Raw genomic sequence first — 26,541 nt, forward strand, 5'->3', positions numbered from 1 at the left:
TTTTCCAACCTCAATGATTCTATGATTCCAGATGTTCCCTGATTTACTGTTGAAAATATTCAGTATAGGACAGAAATACCTTAGTACTGGAGGCATCCTGATCCATCTTTTTTCGTGGAGGAAGCGGAGGAGGGTTTTGAGGCTCATCACTTAGTTTAGGAAAGCTACCCCACGAGCTGAAGAAAGTCTCTGGAGAGAGAGAGAGAAGCAGATCTTTTACTGCTTGTGCAGCATCTGAGGAACACGCACTAGAATATGAAGCCAAACTAGAAGGAACTCAAATAAGCAGATCTTTGTGCTCCACAGTGGCATGAACCATTAACTTCAGTTGTGTGACGTTCTCACTCGTTTCTTTAATCAGACAGACTCCTCACAAAGCGGTCTCGTATTTCCAGGATCAAAGATAGGCATCAACAGTTAACAGGCAATGCTAAAGGACAGAAAATTCGAGCGACCTCCTAGTGAGCACTTAAATAACCTTCTCTGCAATCCTCTCCACACCGCAGAAATAACCCCATTCACCCCGGTGCCTGCGGTTTGCCCGCACGCCTCAATTCCACTTTGGAGTGGAAGGTTTGTTCTCTCAGCCGTACGGATACACCTTCAAATTCGGAAATTTAGAGGCTTCCTTAACAGGTCTGCAACACTTCCAAAGCAGGAGAATGACACGCTGAACAGCACAGGTGACATCAACTCTCACAGCATTTTAGGACATTTCTAGTACTTCCTTTTTACAAAGGGGGGGGGGGAAGAAAAATCCTCAAAGTTAAGAAACAAAACAGCCCCCGACCTGTATTTGTGACTTCCGTCACACCTTTGCTTTCTCCCTTAGAAGCGCGCAGAGCTCTGTATCAATACATTCAGCACCTGTGCTCTCCAGCTGAAAATTCTAATCATATTACGAAAAAGTCTATGTGCTTGTGTAATAAGGGAGTAAAAAGAGAAGCTGAACACACAGATGAACACAGGATATCCCTCGCAGCCGAGGTACAAGAAGTACCTCTTCTTTCCCAGCAACAGAACAATTGTTTTCACTAAGCGGTAATACGAAAATTATCAGGTTGCTTCACTTGTAGCATTAGTCAAACAAAATAATCAGCAAGGACATTCAAAACAGAAGCAAAATCATACGAGAGCCTGGGGGGAAAACCAAACCAAACCCAGACCAGACAGTTTTTAGACTTTACAGACTGCTTTACTGGACACTTGATCTAAAACCTGTACAAAAAAAAAATCCTCTCAGAACCCTAATGAGTGCAGCCCACATTTTCATCCCAGATTTCAGATTTTAATTCCTATTGACCTCTCCCAAAACCCGAAAAAGCAGAGTTACATGAAACATTTAATGGCGTTAGGGTACTCACTCGACTGCGGCAAACTGACGGGAGCGAAGATGCTGTTGTTACCTGTTAAATGAAAAACCGATTAAAGACTTTCCGGACAGAACAGCGGCGCTACAGCACGTAACGTATGCTTGTGAATGACCTCGAAGGTCACCAAAATCTCCAGGTTTCTGTACTCTACCATGAATTAAGCTTTCCTAGGTAAGATATTCCTGAACTAGAGGGTTTAAAGTTACACGGGGAATTACTCTATTCAAGACTGTGTTTTGGAGCGAGTGCCCAGACCATCCCGACTCCTGGCACTCCGGTTCACACCTCAAGACACACAGACTGGATTCCCTTCAAAGGAAATTAAATCAGTCTCCCTAGAGCGTCTTCAGTCCACAGGACCGCTCCCGAAACACAGACTGGTGTGGATGCCAGGTCCTCAGCACCTTTTCTCCCTACAGACGTGCCACACGTGGTAAAGCAGGCGTAGCCCCCGCGCAGTCGTGCCTCACGGGGACATCGCCCGTAACAGATTGCCTCCGCTCCAGGAGGCAAAGAGACTGGAAACGTCACTTGTTATTTAACTGCTTCCAGCAGGGATTTCCAAACCGCAGTACGCGTAACGCTGACACAAGAACTTCACAGTCCACAACTAAATTTTGCAACTTTTTTTTTTTTTTTTTTTTTTAAAAGGCTGGCATACACACCGATACGTTTTGGAAGCCTGAGGGACAGCAAGAACGATTATTAAAACATACTGCACGTTTACCGTAAGAACTGTTGAGATCGATGTCTAAAAATACACTGAATTCTGAAGAAGCGGACACCGGCGGCGTAGACGGTGTGTTTGGAGAAGTTGGTGCCGATACTGTCGATTCATGCTCTGCCTCAGTGATTCTACTGAAGCTTATCTTACTCGGTTCCTTTTCAAGTGGCAACGGGTGACTTCTCAAGGTGCCAGAGGTGGAGCCGTGTCTGCCAGTGTTGGGCCTTATCCCAGGAGATTTCAGGGGGTACGTTGTTTTTCTAGGCTGGAGAAAGTAAAGCTGGTTAGTACTGCTAACCTTTCAGATAGCAAAATCGCCAAATCTCTATAAGAGATCTTAAAAAAAAGACTTATCACATACACCTTAAACAGTGTTACAGCCTTTCTTGAGGTACAATCTGTTGTTATCTATGCAGCAGGAGTTTATTAAAAAGTTACGGATGCAGCTTAATAAATCTTTTTTCCCAGCTTCAATTCCCGCCCCCCCCCCGCAGCTACGAAGAGTCCAAGTTCCAGATGCATGCCCACCAGGACAAAACACAGGGAAGAGCAAGTCACAGCCTTGGGCGAGAGAGCGCGATTTCGAGTGCCGAGCAGGCCTGCCGAAGAGCCTCCTAACAGCACCGTCGGACACGCTTTCTGCTTGTGCCACAGAGGGTCACCAGGCCCCTGCGCACGTCCGAGGTCAAGGACAGACGGACGCACGTTGCCTACGTCCTCTGGGTTCGTCAGTATGAAACTCTTACACACGCGTCACCGGTGTGAACGAAACGAGGTGTAACAGCACAGATCAAAGCCGATTCTTTGAAGACGAATTACGCTCCCGTCCTACGGTGGGGTACGCACGACTCCACCACGTTACAGTACCCAGAACTGGGCTTTCCTGAAATTCCAATGACAACGTCTAGTTTGGAAAACATGAACCGTAAAGAATTCATGCCCAGATGACCGAGACTGGCAGCATGGATATCTATTTTTAGAAAATATTTTAAGGAAATTACTGCAAGCGGTGTTTTTGCAACAGTAATTTCTGTCGTTTTCTTGCTATATTCGTAATATCATCTTACTCATTCCTCTAAGAGGAGATTGCTAAAATGATTTATAGCTCTCCCAAAAATTAGAGCTGTCTCCAGCTACTCAGAAGTACAATTACAACGTATAAAACCCCAAGCATTCTAGAGAGCAATCTTTCTGCTTAAAAAAAGAGCTCTGGGCTCCAGTAGCTATTATCTTAAAACCCACGATTGCTACTCCTTTAAATCGAACTATATTTTGATCAGAAAGAAGGTCGCACCTTATCAATTCTGTGGTATACTTCAATTTTTGCAACAATGCAAAACTTTTAGACAAAAGAAGAATAGAAATTAACTTCTACGTAAAGAAAACTTAACACATTAATTATGTATAAAATCTGTATTTCAATTAATATTAATATTTTGTAAGATTTTTGATACTGTGAAATGAAAAATGTTAAATGTTGTTACACATTCTATCAAATGACTATATGCTAAGAAACCTAAATTTATACTGTAATATTTTAGGTTTTGGGGAAAAAAAAATGTTAATTCTAAAATAAGGCAAAGGTAGTATGTTTTAGTAGCGACAAATGCCTGAAATAAAAGTATTTTAAAATCATCTCATGATACAGGATTCTGAAGGCAATATATATGGTTTATTGAGTTAACTACATATTCCTTTTCAGAGCGTCTAGAGGGTTTTAGCTATTTAATTTGCAGGACAAGACTTACAAATCTAGGTGGTTGCTTGCAGTTTCGAGGTTCAATTTCTAATGACTTGTTGAACAGATAATCTGTAAACTCTTTTTCTGGTATCTTCCCCATAGGATTGAGATTTTCAAAGAATTTCTAAATGAAACAAGCATCAATAATATTTAAAAAATAAGCACACACAGAGAATTTGATTGAAATGCTTGTAATTCACTGATTAAAAATCTAGCTTTGCACTATTCTGAAGCTTTATTTCCAGGAAAGACAGAGTGAAAGGTTCCCTGAAATAAATACAAAACAATCCAATGCAAGAAATAATCAAGTTCACAGTAAGTTTCCTGACGTGAAAGAATGACCTTGCTTCAAATAACCAGACACAGTAAACGAAGTCTTCTGTAAACGGTTTGCTAATATTTTTGACTACTGAATCACGCGCAGCACAGCAGCGTTAAAGGCCGTGCAACGGCGTACGCTTGCCTTAAGAAGCTGAGGTCGGAGCTCCGGGAAGGAGCAGAATACAGATGATAGAGCAGCGAAAGCCAAGGTCCTGCTAGTGCCATGTCTCAGAGGTGCCTTGGATGCGATCAGTTGGCTACAAAGAGCAGGAAGGGACGGAGGACAAAAGCAGGAAGGTCGGAGGCAGGGACAGAGCAGGCGCGACGGCACACGGACGGGAGGGAAGGCATGGCTAGGACGGGACTGGCACCACGGGCTCGGGTCGGGACGAAGCTCCCCGAACGCCTGACAGCCCTGCGTGCGCTGCTCCTGCTGCAGCTGGAGCCTGCTGGTGAGCTGCGGCATCTTCCATTCGGTCTTTTTTCCAGCAGAAATACTGCCATCCCTTGAACTCAGTGTACTTCTTGGCTTAAGAATACTGTAAATCTCCTAAAGCCTTCCCAGACACGTCCACAGCAATTAAACACACAATGCAAATAACATTTTAAGCAGCAATATTATTGCCCATTTAATTCTTCTTTGTTGCTTCCTGCCTGCTGCTGCTCGCTAGCTGAGATGGAGAGCTGCCCGCACTGCTGGTTTTTGGAAAGGCTACAATTAGCCGTGCGCTTCAGAAGTACGGCTGGGCACTTAAAGCTATTTTTCAGTCATTATTACCTCCGTATAAAAGCACCTACCTACCTTTACCTGGCTCACTGTTGTTTCAGCATCTTCCTTTAAATTACCTGGCATTCACTAGGCTTTGTTGTAGGTAAGTAACCACCCGAGCACCCTCTCCTTTCTAAAGACACTGGTGCATCCCAGACGTTTGCTTAGCTTCTGCCGTGCCCAGTGACCGTCGGGATTTGTGAACTACACACCCCGACTGTCAGCGGGGTCAGCAGGCTTCGGCCAGAGCTGTCGTTACAGAACGTCTGAAGGACTAAATGCACTAGGCACGTCCAGAGCATTTCAGGTTAAAAGCAACTGGTTTTTCTCCAAAAAGTTCTGCTGTTTAGTCAGTAGGTCTTATTCATTCTGTTTTGCTGCTAAAAAATCTCCCCGATACCAGGCTGCAGAGCAATAAGGGGATGGACAAGTCCCAGAACATGGAATCCAAGCAAGCAAATCCCCACCAGCCCTTTGCTGTGGTGCTTTGTTGTCTACCGGCCACTGCTCCCCCCTCTTCCGCTGGTCACTGTTCACGCAAGATTAGGTCTAGTACTAGAAGATTAGTTAGCCATTTTTTGTTGCGTACGTTCTTTTCCCTCTCCTATCCCCAAAACAGATATTTAATGTTTGATTACCCGAATTTCTGGCTCTATCCGTAAACAGTAAGGCTGGTTTTGATACTGCTGAATTTCTCCTGTAATTTCAGCCACTTTTCTCCTCTTACTGAAGTTAATTAATTCTTTCCCTTGTCTTTTAAGGAAGTCAGGATTCCCTTCTTCTGTCTTCAAAATATTTGTTAGGTATATTCCTGATAAAAAGAGAAGTATTTTTTAAATTTCATTTTCATTCCAAGATCCGATTTCATTCTTTCTAATGAATGATAAAAAAGTCTGCACATAGGTAGACCATTCCTTTTAACGCTCCAACAGTTTACTAGCTGGCAAGAATGAATCAAGTCTGCATTTTACATAGGAACAATATATTCTTGAAATAAAATGTTTTATCTCCCTCACATGAGATTCTGAGTTTAGAAAAAAAACATCTTCGGGTCATCGCCATAAACAGATCACCAACGTGGAGGCAGTGTTAAACAAAGTAAGGTAATATTCATATCAATAGAACACCAGTAATCTGTATGCTAAACTAGAAAAATGGATTTTATCTAAAAGGCACTAAGTCTTTTTTACCTGAGGTAGTGGAAAGTACCCCTGCCCGGGGCAGGGAGGTTGGAAGTAGCTGATCGTTAAGGTCCCTTCCAACCCAAACCATTCTATGAAGTCTAAAAACATTACAAACCTAGGAAGTCAGAAGTCACACATTGTATTACAGAGTTTTTAGAGCTAAACACAACCCTGAACACTTCAAGCGATATTAACTCATCTGCATCAGACTCAACTTAAGACTGACCACACACAATATTAGCCTGCCCTGGTGTTACTTACCAAAGAAAGGCACGCAGGGTGGATTGATTGACTTCAGCTTAGCTAGGTACTTTTTAAAATGATCTTGACTTAATTCTACTGCTTCATCCAAAACTCTCTTTTTTCTTTCCTGTAGTGCCTAAGTTGTCAAAGAAAAAAAAAAAAAAAAAAAAAAGGGATGCAAATCTTCTCAGCAGCATGGTTAGCAAAAACAAGGCAATTCCCCAGCTCTCTTAGCAAATCTTAGGAACCGAGATTCAGATTTGAAAGAACCTCTTTTGGAAATGGTTCGCTCCAGACTACAGCACTGTCAGTCCAACAATTTAGCCATGTGAATCATGAGGCTACTGCAAACAGACTACTATTTCGTCTATCAACTTACAAGCATAATCCTGGTCTTTAAACTTAATAAAAATTAAACATGTAATTTTGCATTGAACTTAAAGGCCTCGTACTGCCTTTAAAAGACACACAGAACTCAAAACATTTTATTAATGCTTCTTTTTCTGTTTTAGCCAAGGGAGGCTTTGCTGCCAAATCCTAGGCGTTTATTTTTCCTTAGTAAGTGAAAAACCGCATCACCACTTGTGTAGTAGCCGCTCTTCCTACTGTCTATCTAAACCATTTCAGCAGTTACCTGTTTCTGCCTCTGACTGGCAGGATTTTCTGAGACTCTCTCATCCAAGAGGAGTTCTTGTGATCAACTGCAATCCGAGTTTCAGCTATCCCCTCCCCATGCCCGTCTACCCCCACATTTCTTGCGTAGGTAGGAAATGCTGCTGTTACGGTGTTCCAGCCCAGGGGTCCCAGCCCTGGGATCCTCCTCTTTCGGACCCACAAAGTGCTGGACTGAAGCAACAGGTTCATTTCAGACAGGTTAACCAACAACCATCAAATGGCCACGGCGTTTCCCCTTTTCGGGCTGAATACATGCGAGAAAACATCTGCTGAAAAGCTCCACTTCCCGTTACAAACCCGTTGAGACAACCAGCCCATCTTGTATGCTTTCCCATAAATAACTTTGAACATTTCACACTTGTTTTCTTCAATGAAAGCAAGTGCGATACGGATACTACGGATTTCGCTTCAGAAGCATCTGTGATACATTTCTGGATTCTCATTATTTTTTTTTTTCCAAGAGCAATGCCCAAAACTTACCTCAAATGTGTGATCTAGTCTGTACACTGACACAGAGTTCATTGCACTGACGATCTCCAAAACACCATTGAAATTATTCAGATCTTGAAAAACCTGCAAGATTTCTATAATCCTACTCAGCACAGCCACTCGCTCTTCAAAGTTCTCGGTTTCCACGATGCACCTAATCAAAAGACATAATTTGAGAAACACTGATAAATAAAACCTGACATTTTGCTAGCTACTAAATCAAAATTTTCCAAGCAAAATCGGTACCGTACATCCAGCATGCACATTTTGGCGCTCTCTCAAGAATCTCAAGTACAAATTTATGTAATCACATCTTACATATGTTCGAGTTGGAAAGCCAAGAAAGGTTTTGGCATATCCTGTACAATAATAAAGCAAACCCCAAGCAAGATCCAGGATAAGCAGCGTGACTCTCATGCCACTGTAACTACAGCGGCATTTTAAACTCGCTGGGTTGGGTATACGCACACCAACTGCTGCACCCTGCTGACTGCAGCACTGGCCGCGTCCTCAGAAGTATTTAATCATCTCAGATGAGAAGGGAGAGACTAAGATAGGAGGACAGACACAACAGTGCTTTCATCAGAAATGTAGAAAAGCGGTGCCGGGTCCTGCACTGCCTTCAACACCTTCTGATGTACTGCAGAAATGTAAGCAGGACCCATGCTGACCAACTGGACATAACTGGGAAAAAAATCTCCTGGTCTCAGGAAGAGGGAACGTACACGACTGGCACGGCACGCGCCCTTGAACCAAAACGTGAAATTACTGTAACGCCCCACAGCCATCTCAAAATTCAAGGCGACAGAATTCAAATAGCAGAAAAATGTTTCTCTCTGAATTTCAGTAGGAGTTAATGCCACTACACTATCACCACCCGTACTTACTTTTCAAACCAAAGAGTAAGATTTGTAGTATGGCGAATCATTTTCAATAGATTTGGGGAGTTAATTTCCTTATCTTCTTTAGTCCACACGCTACCAACGAGTTCAGAAGGCTGTACTGCCCTGATAACGACAAAGCAAGGCGCAGAAGAATGCTCAACACAAATAATAATTGTACGTTCTGTGTTTGTATTGAAAGAGTATTTCTTCCCTTAATCATGACTTGATATTTCACAAATGCAATCCAATCTAATCTACTGCACAAGTTACTTATAAGTAAGTTTTTGACACGTATTTGACTATAGAAGGAAATATATTTTTATCTTAATCAAATTGGCATTTTTGAATAAGCATTTTCAGAGAAGAAAATTACAAACGAGTTAAGTTTAATTTCCTGAAAGCATAAGAAAGAATCTTAAAGACAGTTACTTTTTTTTTTTTTTAAAAATAGGAAGCTGAAGTACTTTGAGCAACCTGCTGGAAGAGTGGCCTATTTCAATAGAAAACCTGCTGTCACTGAAGGACAAAAGGATGCTTCACCTTTGAGTTTTGCAAGGCCTTAAAGAATTTCTACCCAGCCAAACCTAGCACTCGCATCAAGGCCAGCTCTAATTATGGCAGGTAACAACAGAGCTAGGAAACCGCAGAGTACTTATGGTACCAGACCAAAAAACTCTTCAGAATTAGATGAGAGGACCTTGACGTACCAGTGCTACGGCTCTATGCATGTAACACCCGGGCCTTTGCTGAGCAGCTCTAAAGGAAAGGGGCAGAGACAATCGTCTTCTCTTTTTATGCTGCAACAAGCATTTCTTATTAATGTAACGCTAAGGTCGCTTTTGACAAGAAGATACAAGTTAGTATTATCTACTCATAATATTTTAGTGTCCTTCCTGTACTTATTTATGTTGTCAGAAGTCTGATATGGAGATTAAAAAAAAACTTTTTTTTTTTTGACTTGCATATTTTGATATTGAACAGATGGCAACAAAACCGCTTTCCATAAACTCTGTAAGTCAGAGGGACATACTTTTGTCTGATCCTATGAATTAGGACTCTTCCTTGCTCAAATAATCTAAAAAAGACGTGTATTAGTTCAATCCCTACCTATAAAGGTCAGACTCAAGAAGTGTCAGCTGCCGAGCAATTTCTATCGGATGCAGAGTCATGAGGTCCAGCGTTTCGCTGTGCCCAACGCGCCAGATGTGCCACTCGATCGGGGGAGGCGGGCTCTCAAAGGTGATGTTGTGACTAATTCCATTTGCTTGAGCTTTCTTTCTCTTGATGATTTTAGCAATCGATTCCACCCACTTCTTCATGGATTTTCCTGCAAAACAGAAACCATAAAAAAACCCCTCCTTTTTTAATATCATCTTAACTGACTTTTGATAATTTAGTAAAACCAATCCCCCCCAAATTCGTACATGCACACAGAATTCTGCCTTTCTGCATGCAAATTAATTAGGTTTGTAGTTCCCTATTTTTTTCTTATGGGTTCTTGCACCTGTATCAGCTGGCAAACAGACACATGTGAACGAATTCTTGGGTGCCCAGTTGTGTTTAACCACATTGACTGACAGTTTTTGAGTGGAAAAAAGCAACCCTGTATACATCGTATTCTACTTTTTCCCCTCAGCTGCAACCCTCCCCGCTTTGACTGCTAGCTTCATCTACTTAGAGGAGAAGAACTAAAAAAGTGAACAACAATCTTCAACTGAGATCTTTGCAACATGGTGTACTAGAGCACTGCAGGACAAAAAGATGAGAGCAATCCATGTTCACAGTATTAGCCCAACATTTACGGCACCCAAAATAGCGGACAAGACGGGAAGGACCTTCAGAATTTTAAGAGACTAACCAAAATTGCATTACTCCTCTCTGGTCAGCAATGGTTAGCATGGAGACCTCTGCAAAAGATAAACTACTGTTCGCAAAGTTTGTCTCAGAATCATATCGCCCAATGGACGGCCTGGCAATCTGAAAAGTCAAGTCTAGAATTGCCAGGATAATGATTAAAATCGACATGCCAACACTGCTGCCCTCCACACAGGCTGCCGAAACAACCTGCTAGTTTGCAAGGGCTTGCTCCAGAGGAAGCGATACCAAGGGGGTCAAGTAGCCTCTCCTAAAAGGATAATGATTTTCAGCTGGAACTTTCAGTAAATGGGAAAAGAACAAGATGGAAAACACTAGTCTCAGTAACCACCAGGGAAGGAATTCTCCACGAATACAACAGGAGGAGGAAGGTGACAGTCTGAATTACAGAGTCAGGCAAGGATGAACACTACTGTCCAGCAGTAAATATAGTTAAGGTAAATATCATAATGCTTGAAGTAATTTTTGGTAGCTGTTTAGGCTGCAGGCCAAAGCTTGCTCATGTAAAGGAGAGTCTCATAAACATGTCAATTAAAGGCATTAAAACTAGTCGCGTGTGTAAAGATATTCTCATGCCTAAAACCTGTCAGGATTAGACCAGCAGGTTGTACCAAAACATGGAAGAGCAACAGGACCACCAATTACCATACCTCTTACACTGGAAATAAACGTCTCCAATCTCTCTAGTAACTCCAGATCTCTTTCAAAATCGTAAAAATGGTGCTCTACCCAGTGACGAAAAACATTTAATATTCTGAGGAAGGAGAGAAAAAAAAAAAAATATTATGTTTGTTTTTAAGGACTTCCAAGGCTCATTCCATGTAAACACTAAATGAAACACAATTCTACAAAAGCTGAGTTACCGATTCACGTAGTTGACGACTATCAAAATACATACGGACAAAGGGGCAGAACAAAGTCTAAGCATGGCACCAATGACCACAGAAGTCCCCAGGTATTTAAAACCTAATTTTCCAGTCTTAGCAGATATATAATTTGGTGTTTTTTTAAAATCTTACATAAAGAATGCTAGCGTTGAGATCGTTTCAGAAGAGGAAAAAATTTATCAAAATCAGATAAGACTGGTATTTCTAATGTAATTTTCTGATTTTTTTTTTTTTTTTAACACTAAAGTAGCTAATTAGGGTCTCCCATTTGGTAAGAAAAAACTTTAATTGTTTCTTTCCCATACACAAATTTCAGCTTAGAAGTTGTTGCAAGTGTACCGCCCTACTTTTACAACTTTTTAATTACACAAATGGCCGTACTAGGTCCAGTACTTCCTTTAAGAATAACACTAAACTTTCTCTTGATTTTTCTCTACACTTTCTCTAACAGACCGCTAATAAACAAGCCTCTAAAGGTGAGCTACAACTGCTCTTCTGCCTTCTGCTCTTTGGATGTATCAGGATAAAAAACTGTTTTGCCTCTTCTTCAGGTAAACAAGTTGAGCTCGTACCTCAAAACTTTGATTTATCGGGGTGCACTGTATCACCTTACCTGAAGGGAGAGCAAAAATCTCCTATATCAACCAGTGCAACAGATTTTCCCTGTGCCAATCCAACAGGAGGGATGGGATGATGGGGCTGATGGAGAGCCCACGGCCCCCGACTCGGAAGAGACGGTTGCAGCGAGACGTGGTTCCTCCTGCCCCATCGCCTTTGCAGAAGCGGCTCGGCTGTACGCAGAGCGCTGCTCAACTCCCCCACTCTCGGCAGCTCAGGCTATTAAGGTAAACCAGTGCTAACTGCGTATCAGACTACCGCTTGCGGTGGCTCAGCCCTGTAGAGCGGGGACAAGAACATCTGAGAGGGACAGGGCAGGCAACTGATCGTCATCTGCCAGTCTGTTGTGAGCCAGAGCACTAGAGAAGCTGGCTGGTTTAGCTCAGTCAAACGAAGGGCGCTCAATGCGAATCCATGGAGAAGTAAAGAGTTCTCCTCTTCCCAGTGTGTAAGTTAAAGAATAAGGTTTATCCCATGAAAGCATGGCTACCCAAACAGAGCCTTTAGGCTGGAAATGAATGATAGCTGCTAACCGTCAGAGGAGTGATGTTTTGAAACAAGTTCCCAATAACAGTAATACAGGATCTTATCTAATCGGTCTTTGCCTGCGAGATAACATGGTAGGAACACTGAAGAAGCAAGAAAGATTGCCTGGTTCTGCTGACTGCGTTTCCAGCTCAGCACCTCCTCTTTCTCATGACCTCACAGGCATTTAATCTAGTCAAAGACATTCCCCTTTCCGTGCCTATGCAGGGCACAGCATGCCTGCAGCATCTTCTACAAGATGGGGAGCAAGCGCTGGGGAGGGAGGGAGGGACGAGCATCTTCATGTTCTCCACCTTCTTTCCAAATCGCAGCGCTCTCTGAAGTAGAGGTCAATGCTATTAACAATACTGGAATGTACAAAGTGCCGGGCATATCAACCTAACGGCTCAAATTCAGATACTTATTTTCAACTGTAACACAGTTAAGAGTTTCAAGCTACTAGAAACATGCAGTATCTCCTAAATTCAAAGATTAACTATAAGCCACAGAAGGGCATGTGTTAAATAGCAGCTTTAAACCACATCTCTCATCAAGCAGGCACCCATAAATGGACTCAGCTCGCCAACCATAGCATAAATTAGACAGCAAAGAGCAGCTGTCGCGATAAGAGGTATCCTCATCTCTCAAACAAGGAAAGAAAACAGAAACCAAAACCAAAGACCCTGGAAACTTTGGAATGGGGCACAGGTTTCAAACAGCTCAAACATAACATATGAAAGCAAAAGCGCTAAATTGATTTTGGAAATTAATAGCAAGAAACGTGGCTAATTGCTGCCTCAAGCTTTTCTACAGGTTCCAGTTCACTGGTAACCACTTGTCCTGCTCAGCTATGGCAGTCAGCAGCGCTGCAGGAAGATACACTGGTAGCCTAGCTAGTAGAGGAGGCTATAAAAAATAGCAACAAAAGCAATATAATAATATTTAAACTCTTGAGCCAGTTATGTCACAAAAGCCCAATCCATGTGAGTTTCTATGAAGGCGCTCTACAGGCACCTACGTGGATGGATGCAGAAACAGCTACCAGAAAACAGTACACTGAAACCAGAAGTACGCGCTGAGAGGCAGCGCGCGAGGCTCTCCCAAGAACCGATAACTCTGGAGACCGGTGGTCCTGCTGAACCCACAGCAGCTGATAAACTGAGAACACCCGGGGCCTAACAACGCTGTTCAAGGCCACGAGCACACGCGAGTATGAAGGTTACGCTAAGGCTGTGTAACTTGGACTACATCCAAGAAGGCCGTGGCAGCTATATATTGACGAACACTACGGTACTGCATACATATTTATATTCTTTTATATATATGCACACAGGTATCTGATGAAAATGGGACTCCTAAGCGACTTTCTGAACACCTGCCTTGAAGGTACTGGCATGTCAGCATGACCCTTGGCTTTGAGTAAACTGCTGTTGCTCCAAACGGGTAACTATGAACGACCGTGTGGGGTAAGGCAGTAACTGAGGTTACTGTGCCTATAGTCACCTGCCATTAATGGTAACATCTTGATGCTACTAATAAAAACAGTTTAACGAATAGAAGTTGTTCTAGCAAATATTGATTGTGATCTGTGTCTCCTCCTGACTTGATCCCCCCTACCAGGGAAACAATTAGCCTCATTCACGCTAGAAACACCAAATTGTTCCCCAAGTTAGCCTGGTCAGCAAGACCTTGAAGATCCACTGCAGCCCGTTGCGATGTGCAGTACAGACAAGAGCCTCCCTGTCTGTGTGCAAATACATCAACGGCGCTGGGAAAGGGAGTAAAATACCAGCAGGACTGGGAAAAAAAAATGGAAACAGAGAAACTATCTTCGTAGGGCCTGTTAACAAGGAATCCATTCAAAACGCAGCCAGAAACACTTTCAGTTGTACATCTCTCACCCACACCCGCTGTACGTAGCAGCCATGCAGCGTTCTTGTGGGTGGTGATCACAGCTGTGAGCGGCAGAGAACCAAAGTACAGTTGCAACAACAACAGAAGTCAGTGTGACTAATCGGAACATGATTTGGGACATTAGTCTGGCTGCAGACAGTGATAAGTCCCTACTTGACAGCACAGCAGTCTCCAAAAGAGATTACTGTCTCCAGGATCACCATATAATCACTGAACTAAAATCTGCCTCGAAGAGAACAAATTTAAAAGCAAATAAACCTGAGCTGTACTGGCTGGACGTATTCCTTGCGAAATCGCTTAAGGTCTGCGCTGATCGGCTGCTCTCCTTTCTCGATTGCCAGCCTGTCTGCTTCAGTAGGCTCCGGCTCTGGGATTTCAAACCTATGAACAAAAGTACCAAAAAACTGATGGCAATTAAGATAAAACACAAACCCTTTATGTAGGACATTAAGAACAACTGCACTCAAAAAAATTTCAGTGCGGTGAAACTCAAGCAGTCATCCAATATCCAGTTTGCCTGGAATTCCCTCCTCCCCTGGCTATGTACTGCTAACACACCCAGCTCTCGCCCTGGTAATTCGCTAGTTCCCTGGTCATCAAAAGATGTCTAGACTAGGATATAAGGTTTTTAACTACCTGCTAGCTTGATTAAGTGAAGATTAGAAGAAAGCTTAAGAGCGGCTTTATCACACTGTATTAAAATGCTGTTTACATTAAGAGTCTGTGCCTTTCAAACTGCTTAGAACGTTTCCGTTCTTATTTGCATCGAGACTTAGGCAGACTCAACTACACTCTCGTGATCAAGTTAAGCAGTTCAAAACATTACCGCCCCGCAGCTCAGGCACAGCAAGTGCTCTAGCTAATACTTAATTCAGGTAACCAATTTAACCAACTGGGAAAAGGAAGCTTGCATTAAAAACCTGCATCGCTGCACCCTGTTTTAAAAGTTACTGTCCTATGAGTTTCACTACGAGCAGAAAAGGAGCAGGTACATGAACACAAAGCCTTCCAGCGTCTTCAGAAAGGATGACCGCTGCTTACCTTTCAATCAGTAAGCTCAGCAGTTCCTGGGGCTTGCAAAATGAGCGGTAGGTGGTAAGGAAAGTACGTACAAAATTCGGATCTGTAAACATACAAGAAGAAAATGATGGGAGTGGGTTTTTTTTATCCAATTGCAAAGTATCAGGAATAAAATACGCATACACTCGCAGAAGAGGTTTAAAGTGCAGAAAATACACTAAGGTTATACATTAAGCACTGTAATTTGAAAAATACCAGAAATGATACTGCTTGCGAAATTTTCATTTAGGTCTTTGATGCATTTCCCCTGTAAAAGTATTCAACTGCACATACTACGTCCTCTCAAAAACTGCGTCTCCGTCTTGGCATCCGGAATGGCTTACGCTCCCTGAATATGCAGCTATTCCATGGTTTCATAAAGACAAAGAAAACATGGTAGAACTAGGCTGTCTATTCTCTTGACATCAAAAATACCTACGCCACCCTGACAAAACGCCTCTTACCTGTTCGTAAAAACTCTCCGGCAGCGGGGAGTGCACGCCCGCCCCAGCCGCACCACCGCAGCACCCACCGACCCTCTGCGGAGCAGCCGGCAGGGAAAGGCGACAAGCAGCAGAAGCCTTACAAAGCAAATACCTGCAGCACTTCAACACCTTGCATTTCCAGAAGCCACCGCACCTCCCTCCTGCTGTTCCTCACCGCTGCGGTAGGTGTGTTACCATGAGACGTGCCTATCCGCAAGCTACCACGCGTTTTATTGGGCCCGCTCTGCTAAATTAGAAGTATTAAAGGAAAAATAGCGTTCCTTTAATCTCTTTCAATTCCACTCTCTTGTACAGAGTTTCTTAGATCGTGAATAAGCAAGCTGATAACCAAATCACTTTACTGTGAGCCACGAAGGGTCATCATCTGGTCCCAGTCCCGACATCCCCGCAGCAGACCCCCTCAGGAGGGTAACAGCGGCACTGCCCCGCTGCTGCGTGGTACGCAGGGCTGCCTGGGAGCAAACGAATGCTGAAATACAGGAAAACCAGGCCTAGAGAAGTGCACGTGCGTGTGCTCACTCAGAATTGCGGATTTGGGGCTGTTGGGAGTTTCTTTTTTCTCGCTGTTCTGTAAATAGTCTTGAACCTGTCAGCATCTGAAAGCAGGTAGCTTACACCAGCAGTCTTCCACGTGTGGGCAGTGAATTTCTTCCAATAACCCCGCAAAAGATTAAGACGAACACTGCTTTTAAGAAGGTTTGAATTCCCTGCAGAGCACCGCTCAACATTTTTAAGGGATCCATACGTAGCAACGTGCTTGCAAGCTAGAAGTAATAGTGCTCTCATCCTGTGATAATGCTGCTGAGTTTGCACCCTAGTCCTGCGCTGGCCTGTTCTGCTTCCACGTCACCTACGTCCACTCTTCAGTACTATTTATGACATTTTAAAAGTAAACCTTCCTCTTACCACTGATCAGGCAGGTAGTGTCTCTGCTCCGCAGACAAGACCTGCAATTCTCTTAAAATAGGGGCTGCTACTCTGCAGTAGGTTCCCTTATATTCTTTTAAAAACAACTTATTTTTGTAAATGACATTCTCAAGAAAACAGAAAATACAAGCAATATGTCACAAACGGTGGCTCACGATTTAAATTCAAGAGCTGATTAACTCTGCATCTGCTACCTCCCATGGTATCCTGGTATCTTTGACATGACAGAGGTCGTTCTGCGAACGCAGAGCCTGCGTGCTGCAGCGAAGCCTGCTTCAGACAAATCTGACACTAACGCAAACCTACAATAAACCGACAGTTTAAAAAAAAAAAAAAAATCACATCTTGACCTAAATACACACAAAAAGCATCACCAGGATCTGCAGAGAGTCCCTCCACATGCTGTTAGTCATCGACATGCCCTTGTGGAGGCTGAGGGAGAGGATTTTGTTAGTCTTGGCTCCAGACGCTGTTTGGAAAAAGCACACAGCAACCCAAGAGGCAACGCTTTCACTGAAGATTCCCAAGGCCAGAGTGGAAAGTACTCGTGCTATAAAAACTGAAGTTACGCTAGCAAACTAATACTCAAATACACCAGTTCATTCAGGAAAAGAGCTAAGTTTACAAGCCACCGAAACCCACCGCATCTCAGAAACGGATGACACGGGACTCGGACAATACAACTACAGGTTACTTGCGTACCAGCTAGCTGCATCAACACTGAGCTTCAAAGTAGGAAATGCTATTTTTAAATTTTTTTTTAAATCACAGCTCCACACTATCTAGCCTTAGTTTTACAAAAAAGACTCCCTTAAATACCAGGCAGTTTTGTGAAAAGCACAAAGGAGACCATTATTATTTGAGAAGTTTTACAAAAATTGAACACCGCTTCCGCCAGCATCCTTACGGCAGCTTCACTTCTCCCCCTTTCAGTGCGTGTTTTTCACCCCAAACCTAAGATCTAACACTTTCATCAACATTAGCACTTCATGTTCCACTTCTGGGGCTTTAAGACAGTACTTCACAGGAAAGCCTGAAGAATGCCAATTGTGATTTGCATCCTTTCTACTGAGGGACTTCACAAAGCCGCAGCTTGAAGTATAATAAATATAACCTCCAACCTTTTTCTTCCTCCGCAGTCACGCAGCCTGTAACTGCACCACTGCTTTAGCACGACGGTCTCAGGAAACACACTAGTGGCTCCTATTAGACCACTGATAGTTTATTTTCTTTGGGGGGCGGGGGAGGCTTGCATACCCAAAGTTGTCTTACAGCTTTGCCAGCAAAGCCAGTTGATTTAATAACCGATACTGGTTTTTTTTCTGCAAATCTTGCATTACATTTAACTATATGCAGAAAAAACCTCAAACAAACAAAAGTTAGAAGAATTAATTTCATCACCCATACAAGCACAGCCTTAAAAAACATATATATAACAAATGTACAGGATACCTGCATACATATGGTACGTTAACCTTTCGATTAGTTTCACAACCGTTCCTCCTTTGATGATAGGAATGCCATTCCTGCTTTGCAAGTTGTCCTCAAAAACGATGTTATCCTCCGAGTCTTCCACTACAAAACGATACACGCTTGGGCTGGGCAACCTCAGCGGCTGTTCATTTTCTTCTTGCAGTAATACTGAATCAAGCATCCTATCCAGAGTACTGCGATACTGGAGGGAAATCAGAGCGGCCATCCAATTACTCTTCTCTTCAGCAGACTTGGCAGCAAAAAGTATACTGTTCTCATCTTTAGACACCAGTTCAAAAGCATGTTTGTATTCAGATGTGTCATCTTTATCAATAATCTGTATTTTCCTCATGAGGATTTTTTCCTTCAGTCTATACTCCGCATTGCTGTAACCAGGAAGCCGTGACTGACCGTGATTAGTTTTACAGCTGATCATTAAACCGTCAAAGAGAAAGATGTGGCGTTCATGTTTGGCTCCTATTTTCGTCAAGCCACCTTCCATTATGAATTCATTACAGCACTGCCCAATATCTTTGCCTTCCCAGCCATCAATATTTTTCTGGATTTCATTCATTTTCTTGATAGCCAAGTGCTTGCTTCTTATTTGTCGGTTATAGAAGCGACAGACTGGCTCCCTTGAATGAATAAAAGAAAAAGTCACGATGGGCACATTCTACATTTGCCATCCCAAGAGACCAAAAATATCAACTAAATGAACTGTTTATATCATTATTTCTTTGCCCTAAATATGCCCTAACCAAGTTTACTGTTCCAAATAAACCCCGTGCACCGCTTTGGCTAGGGAAAGAGTAAGATATTGACATTATTCACAGAAGCGGACCACGAAGGTTTTGGGCTGCTACGCCACTTACGATGAAAACCGGCATAAATACGTGCCTTGAAAAGGCATTATCTAACAAGAAAAAAAAAAATTACAATTCCTTCCACATCATTTCTCTCCTTCTCTGCCAACTTTGGGAAACCAGGGCAGTTTTGTGGACTATTACCCAGGCCGCCGTCTTGGGGAGTGTTTGCTGTAAATGCGCTCCATGCTGCACTGCAGGTTCAGAAGAGCGGTAATGGCTTGCTTTAAGCACTCCCGATCCTCTTCATCTTCACTGCATTCCTGCAATTGCTGTGACATAATAAACATAAGGATTTCTTTCAGATTTGTCTAATTTATAGAAGGGTGGGAGGACTGATAAACATTCTTACACAGTGTTACCTACAGTACTCAGTGAAGCCAGCGACTGAGAGTCAATGAGAGGGTTATTGCTGGAAGCACACCCAAAACTAGCTACGCATGTAACTAAAAACATTTGTCAGATATTCGGGGAAAGTCAGCAGATACTCAACGGGAGAGAGCAGGAGGGAGTTTAGGAAGATAACCCTTTACCCTTCTACCGAGAGCCAATGCCAGACACTGCTGTTCCCGTTATCATTTCAACAATGTCCTCTTTCACAACTGACGTTATTAAATAGTTTAGAGGTTTGAAATAGCCAAGAATTAAATGGTGTTTTATGGAACTACATGTAATATTCCTCCAATGAGTCAATCTCAACATTTCAGAGCAAATTTAAAAGACAGAATGAGCGTTCTTTGCTTCTTACCATTCTAAATCCTGCCACCTTCAGCACTCATCTATTTCAAGAAGAAATGTCCATTTTGCATGGTGCAAACTAACATAGTAAAAAAAAGTCTGAAAGTCAAGATTTGCTACTAATAGCAAAATGTAAAGACAACGAGAATCAGCGCATTTCCTTTTTATAAAGACTAGATCCGTCTCCACCACTAGGCAGAAACTTCTTGAATTAGCAAATTCAACAGGTTTTCAAATTGCCTCCATACACTTGGTAGCGATATGCTTTGAGCAAAGCCTATTCACAGAGTTCCTCTTTTTGGTTCCTTAAGGTGATCACTCCTAAAATACTACTGATATAAATACGAGAGATTTTTCTTTTTAACCCCTTTCGTGTTAAAGATAGCACAATTTTTTTTTTTAAAGAAAATTCCAGCCAATGGATTGCTGGGCAAAATCAAGACAATATGCCACGCAGTTTTGGATAAACTCTGCTTTACCTACATACTTTAAGAGAAATCTTACTTACAATCACTCAGCATGGCAGAAGCCTTCTTTTCCTTTCCCCACTATGTTCCCTCAGCAAGGATATGTAGCTTCCTCTAAAAGTAATTGAGAGAACAGGATTTGACCAGATTGGTCCACTCTCTTCATGGAATTGAAATTACTAAAATTTTTATTTTTCTCATGCCCAAACAACCTCCATCTTGCATATTAGAGAAATGAAAGTTTCATGGCCAAAAATTTCTGGGAAGTTTATGAGCTGAGGAACAGCACAGGGAAGGGAAAAACGTCTACCTCTGTGGAAACCCTTCTTTTCCTTACTACAGCCACAGAAACCCAAAGAACATAAAAATGGTGTGAAAAGATGACAAGTGCAAAATCCTAAAGGTGGGAAAAGCTACCGAGTCTGATAAAATACTCTTTCTCCTCACACGTCCTGAGAGGATTTCTTGCATTCCCTTTCCAAAGGGAGCTGTGTTTGGCTTAACAGACATCAAATGGCATGTTTTGCTTTTTTGTATTAAAAAAAGAAAAAAAAAAATATACACATTTGGAAGTAATCTACTCCATTTCTACACCTTAATGCATAGGTTTCTGAAGATCAGGCAGATTATCTGAAGCGTATCTCATTCTGTGTAATCACTGGACTAACATCTGCTTTTCCAAATGCCAGGTCTTAACAAGCATCTTTACAATTAAACAAAAGATGTAAAAGCGTAACGCGCTTGCTAGACAGAAAACACAGAAATCTTGGGAAAAGGGCGTCCTGCTTATGCCAGATAAATTTAAAATACCAGTGATGAAAACATGAGAATATTAACTATTCAATTTATTGTACAGAAAACTGTCAGAAAATAGTAATGAAGAACACTGTTCACTTAAAAAAATTATATCATGGTGATCCTGTAGAATACCGACCAGGGTTTCTCTGTCGGTCAATGGCGGTCAATGATTAGATAACAGCCGAAGAGATCAAAAGGCGGAATTTCATAAGTTTCGGATTGCTTGATAACAACATAGCGAGTCACAAGCAAGGACTGGGGATAATCTTCTGCCTGCAAGTCAGAGGAGAAGGGAGGACATGCTCCATCGTCAGTAGAGGAAAGGCTTCTGGGGCCTGAACAGACCTCTGCTACCTTCGGGGTTTTAATGACGTCTCTAACTGGCGCCTTGCTCAGGATCTGGATGCATTATATGACCCCTTGAGTCCTTTGCACTGCATTCAGTGAATAAAGTTTCCTGGAACTCTGGTATCAACAGAGATGTTTATCAAAACACAGCTGGAGCTTGAAAGTCTGATGAAACGCTAAGCTCTCCTCTACGCTGTCAGCATTAAGGTGTTCACGCTTGGAAATGTCAAGCATAGTGTTTTAAACCAGAATACCCTGATAATCAACTACAGATGTCACAGAATATATTTGGGCTACCTGTTTGCACGATCTAACAACTTTTTGATGACTACCACTATTTTTTTCCTACAAGACAGTTTTATTTCTTTAGCGTGACCTCCTTCAGCCTTTGCTACCGTCAGTCATCCCGAAACAACCCAGGGCAGGTTCATTTTCTGTCAATACTTGAACAAGCAATCAACATTGAAGTGACACCGGGGCCAGCCCTCTGACTCACGGCGTTCAAAGGCTATTTCCCGGTGACCTCTCTACGCTGCCAACGAAAAGCGGACAAACCAAATTCAACGTGGGGGTCTCCAAATACCATCCAACCCTCGTGCCTCTTGCTTCGGCAAAGAGGAGTCTCTAATGCAGATCCTGCATCAGAGGCTGCACAGTTTTTTTGCACCAAGGAGCTTTTCACACTTTAATTCATTTTAGTTTTGCTGTTTTGCAAAAGAGCAAACATCGAGGCCTGCGCTTCTGTGAAGAAGTCACTGTTTTATTTACCTCCCAATTCAGGAGGGTTTTGGGGTAACTTTCTTTAGGAGCAACAGTCTCAATCTTAGCTTCTCGCCCTACTGAAGCCATGAAAATATTTTGAGTATTCTGTTGCTTTTCTGCTTCCATTTTTGTTAGGTCTTTTTCAACCAAGGTTCCTAGAGACAAATACAACAGTAACAGGGAAGCAGCACCAACAGTTTATAATATGTTAATATTGTTGAATAAATACTTTCTCTATCCCTAAACCCACTGCTTTTTAAAAATCACTGCTGTAAATTAGCATGTTTTCAAAATACAACATAAAATTCAAATTTTAAACCCGCAACTGACGTGATCACGACAAAAGATGCTGCATTTATCATCATTCACCACAGAGCGATATTTAAGATCTCTGCTCTGCTCTATGCTCACAAGGTTAGAAAGACTCAAGACAGCCAAGTGTCAGCCTCTGCAGCTGAATTCTAATTCTATGCAGAAATCTTGTATATTGTGGGTAAAGGTCATATTTCATCATTCACTACTAAAATTCCCTAGCTAAAAAAGGCATCATATAATATTATATGTCATGCAGCATCCTGCTGTATTATCCCAGTTGAAAACAAATAAAAGAAACAACCAAATGCTTTTGCACTATCTGTCAGACTTTATTCTTCAAAGATACGAGGCAATTTTAAGAATGTGCACGTATAACCCGACCCTATCAATATTAACTGGAGTTACGAGCAGACTCGGAGTCCCCAAGAGACAGAAAACTCTTGCAGCACTACAGATTTAAGACAGGCTATCATAAAACAAATTATCTTCTCTGTGCCATGGTTTAAAACATAAATAGTAACCACCCTTTCCTGTCACTGAAGAAAAAACTACCAAGCTTGCATGCAAAGCATTTAATCTTAAGTTTTGAAAACACACAAAACTCTGCTCAATAAGGCGTATATGTTAATGTTTCCCTAAAAAGCGGACAAGTACTACGCAGCTTGTAAAATCAGTTAAATGTTTAGATTCTCCCAAAGCTGCAGCATATGATTTCGTTCTTTAATTTCATCCTGATGCACTCCATTTCCCAGCTTTAAGGCACAATGGGTCATTAATTAGCCTGACCTTCAGCATAATACAGGTCACTAATCCAATTATGTCTTTGGGACGTGAAAGAAGAACATTTTAAGACGTTCCAGAGAATTATCGTATGCAACTGACCCCGACGGAAAGGGAAGTTACGCTGTTTTGAAGGAGACGTATTGACGAAGCTACGAGTGCTCGCTCCACCGCAAGGCCGGCAGAACCCTGCTGTGCTTCTGCTGCCACCCTTTAGGTCTTTGATCAGTTTATTTTCTTTTGGAAGATGTCCTCAAAGAAACATAAGCTTTATGAAGGCAAATACTGAAACTGGCAATGTAAAGCTTCTGCTCTCAATAGAGAGTGCAGTAATCTAGAGAAAAGTTCACTGACAGTTAGGGTTGGTTGGGGTTTTTTAAGCTTTGTTAACTTTTTTCTAAGCTGACCATCAATAGAAATGCTTACAGACTTAAAGTTTGAGACCACTTGGATTTAAACCTTGCTACAAAATATCGGTAATCCATCCATTGGAGATGTGTGGTTCAGGGGTCAAAATAAATCATCCTTATTTTTACTTATCTAAAACAGGATATGTGAAAAATGACGGCAGACATAATGAAAACAAGACTGAACTTAAAAAAAAAAAGGAAAAAAAGGAATACATGCCAGATATTAACTACAGAGCTGGTCTTAAAACAATTGCTTTTTTTTTTTTAAGATTCTTTTAAGAAAATTTTATATTGTATTACACTGAAGTTCTATGTTGCCAAGTTTCCTTTTCTTCCTTCATACAAGTAAATCCTTTGAAATACAAAGGAAGACCCCATAACATGCCTGTACAACACTGCTAGTATCACTTTTTACACTGAGAACTTAAAAGTAATTTCTGTCGCTATTAACAAAATGTCAGCTATAGCCACAGGATATTTCACCTGTTAATTTAAGTATATCCCAGTTAGTTAATAGTTTACTTTCCCTTATATGCATTACAAACTTTCCCAACACAATGGGGAAATAGAAACTTTTTTTACATTATCCTCACCTACTTAAAAAAAGCTCCCATCTAAGTATTTTTCAAGATACTGCATTTTCTACAGTAACACTACTTTTTTTTCTTATTCAAGAATGATTATTATAGATCTCAGATGTTACATTTCTGCTGACTCCTGGCCTCTCTTCTCATAACTCACAGCAAAAACATTTGCTTGTAAGCAAAACGATACACGCTGGCTTACTTTTTGGCTTTTAGCTGTTATACCCAAGGGAGGTATCTACTGATGTGAACCACCTTGCTAGCGCACATGAGAACAAAATACATGCAAGTGATCTGTGGTCAAACCGATAGAGGCTGTTCTAAAACAAGTAATGCCTCAATAGGCAGAACTGCTCATAAACACGGGCTAGATGCCAACCTAAACAACTTGTATGGTAAGACCCCCGAAATGCTGTCCTACAGGAATAACTTTTTATCATCTAAATCAGAATTCCATAAAGCCTGACATTTCATCAGTGTCATTTCTTAGAAGGTAGAAAGTAAGGAAATAATAGTGCTTATTTTCATTCCTCCTCAATATGGAGAAAGCGTGGTATGCTATGAAAAATGATATTTTTTGCTGTATCTCTTCCATTTCGGACTCTGGACAAATGGTTGAACGTTAAGAACGGATTATTCTGACTCAGCTGAAAGGAAGTGCCTCCCCAAGCCCCAAAATAAGATCAGCTGAGCTGCAACTGGAGCGTGACTTGAGACTGAGAGTACGGATCTGAATTACGCTTAGCTTTTTCTGCACGGACAAAAAATTCAGAACTCAAGGAAAGAAGAAATTAGATTTGCATATTACCTTTTTAACTATATTAGGACGCAAGTTCAATAAAGGTTTGTTTAATAAAATACAGCTACTTCGAATGTTCATATCAGAGCAACAGGTGCTTTTGAAGACTTACTTTTTTTTTTTACACACGATTTTACTTTTCAGTCATATACTAACTGGTGCCAAATTAATGTTTTCATATCTTTCAATTTTCAGAAGCAGTAAGTAAAATCTAATCGCCTATTTAAAAGCTCCGATTGTCCACATTAAGAAATGTTTTTAGCAGGAAACAAGAGTGTGGCTTCATTTACCTGTAGTAACTCAAAGTAGTGCAAACAATGATAGACTGGGATAAGCATGAGCCGTGGGAGGACGTATCGTACAGCTTCTTTAAACCCTTCAGCAGTAGACTGGAAAGGAAAAATCAAGAGGATTACTTACACTGAAATACTCAAAATGGGACTGGACAAGGCCCTGAAGCTAGCGCTGCTTTGAGCAAGATGGTTGTGCTAGACACATCCAGGGTGTCCCTTCCGATCTACGCTACTCTATGGTTACATCTAGTAGTAAGGAAGACAATAAAGTATGCAAAGGCATTTTTGTCTAATGAGACACTTTATAAGGTTCAAGACACGTAAATGCTCTGACATCAAGCAAACAGAACCTGTAAACACCCTCTTCCAGGCAGTGCAAGCACCCTTTTCCATCAACAGCTTTGGGTGGATTTTGATGCATACTCCCTAGCGAACCCCTGGCTCTGAAAACACCCCTAACCCCTACAGCAAACCCTGGCACAAGCTGCCTCCTTAAAATGGTAACCAGTGGGATGGCCCGTATTTTTGCCAGAAGCAGCAAATCAAATGTAAGAAGCTAGAGGACCAAGTTACCCACCAGTCATTTGATAAGCATCCTTTAACTCACGTAGAGGTGCTCACATCGCAATCCCTAGCGCCTCTGTATTTCAGCACTGCCTGCAGAACTCAGTTAATAGCTTTAGTTCAAGGTGGCAACACCCAAAAGTAATGCACTGTCCGTGGCTAAGCTGCACGCCTTATTCCCCCGTCAACAGCCACATCCCAGAATGCAGAAGTATTATGAAAAAAGCTCATACCCGTTTCCACAATAACATGTTTTACCCTGGGCCACAGTTTGCTGCAGAATTTAAAAACACTGGAATGTTAAAGACCAGCCAGGACTGCCATACTATCTAATGAACTTGTCACCAACTTCCCTCTAATGTCCTCTCCTCCCAATTACGTACGCTGTGCTTCAATTTACATCCAATATACCACAGAAATATGGAGGTCTCATCAACTACTGAAGAAATTAATATTACTATCTCCTCTCCCTCAGAAACTGAGAATCACAAGTTTATGACTTAGAAAATGGAGCTAGAAATCTTTTCCCATTCCCAGCAGTTAACACAATAATTCAGGTTGTAAGATGAGGAACGGTTTTCCAAAGGACGGTAAAATCCCTGCCAGCTGCCATATCAAGACAACTATCGAACA

General features: G+C 41.8%; 1 protein-coding gene across 4 annotated transcripts in view; it reads right to left on the minus strand.

Moving 5' to 3' along the window:
- The window catches only part of SOS2 (SOS Ras/Rho guanine nucleotide exchange factor 2), a 55,773-nt gene that overhangs the window by 2,085 nt on the left and 27,147 nt on the right, over nucleotides 1-26,541 (minus strand). Inside the window, exons 8-22 of one of the 4 annotated variants that reach the window (XM_082316684.1) lie at nucleotides 25,342-25,440; nucleotides 19,195-19,322; nucleotides 18,167-18,822; nucleotides 15,264-15,345; nucleotides 14,481-14,603; nucleotides 10,929-11,032; nucleotides 9,511-9,730; nucleotides 8,407-8,526; nucleotides 7,511-7,673; nucleotides 6,374-6,491; nucleotides 5,567-5,739; nucleotides 3,846-3,962; nucleotides 2,101-2,362; nucleotides 1,365-1,406; nucleotides 80-189 (exon numbers count right to left, since the gene is read on the minus strand). In XM_082316684.1, the coding sequence (XP_082172810.1) occupies nucleotides 80-189; nucleotides 1,365-1,406; nucleotides 2,101-2,362; nucleotides 3,846-3,962; nucleotides 5,567-5,739; nucleotides 6,374-6,491; nucleotides 7,511-7,673; nucleotides 8,407-8,526; nucleotides 9,511-9,730; nucleotides 10,929-11,032; nucleotides 14,481-14,603; nucleotides 15,264-15,345; nucleotides 18,167-18,822; nucleotides 19,195-19,322; nucleotides 25,342-25,440 (2,517 nt within the window). Of the gene's footprint in view, nucleotides 1-79; nucleotides 190-1,364; nucleotides 1,407-2,100; nucleotides 2,363-2,734; nucleotides 2,981-3,845; nucleotides 3,963-5,566; nucleotides 5,740-6,373; nucleotides 6,492-7,510; nucleotides 7,674-8,406; nucleotides 8,527-9,510; nucleotides 9,731-10,928; nucleotides 11,033-14,480; nucleotides 14,604-15,263; nucleotides 15,346-18,166; nucleotides 18,823-19,194; nucleotides 19,323-25,341; nucleotides 25,441-26,541 lie in introns of those variants that run through there. The other 3 variants (XM_082316685.1, XM_082316686.1, XM_082316687.1) reach the window with 3 other exon arrangements.

Source organism: Platalea leucorodia (assembly GCF_965183815.1).
Source record: "Platalea leucorodia genome assembly, chromosome: 7".
Taxonomy (NCBI): domain Eukaryota; kingdom Metazoa; phylum Chordata; class Aves; order Pelecaniformes; family Threskiornithidae; genus Platalea; species Platalea leucorodia.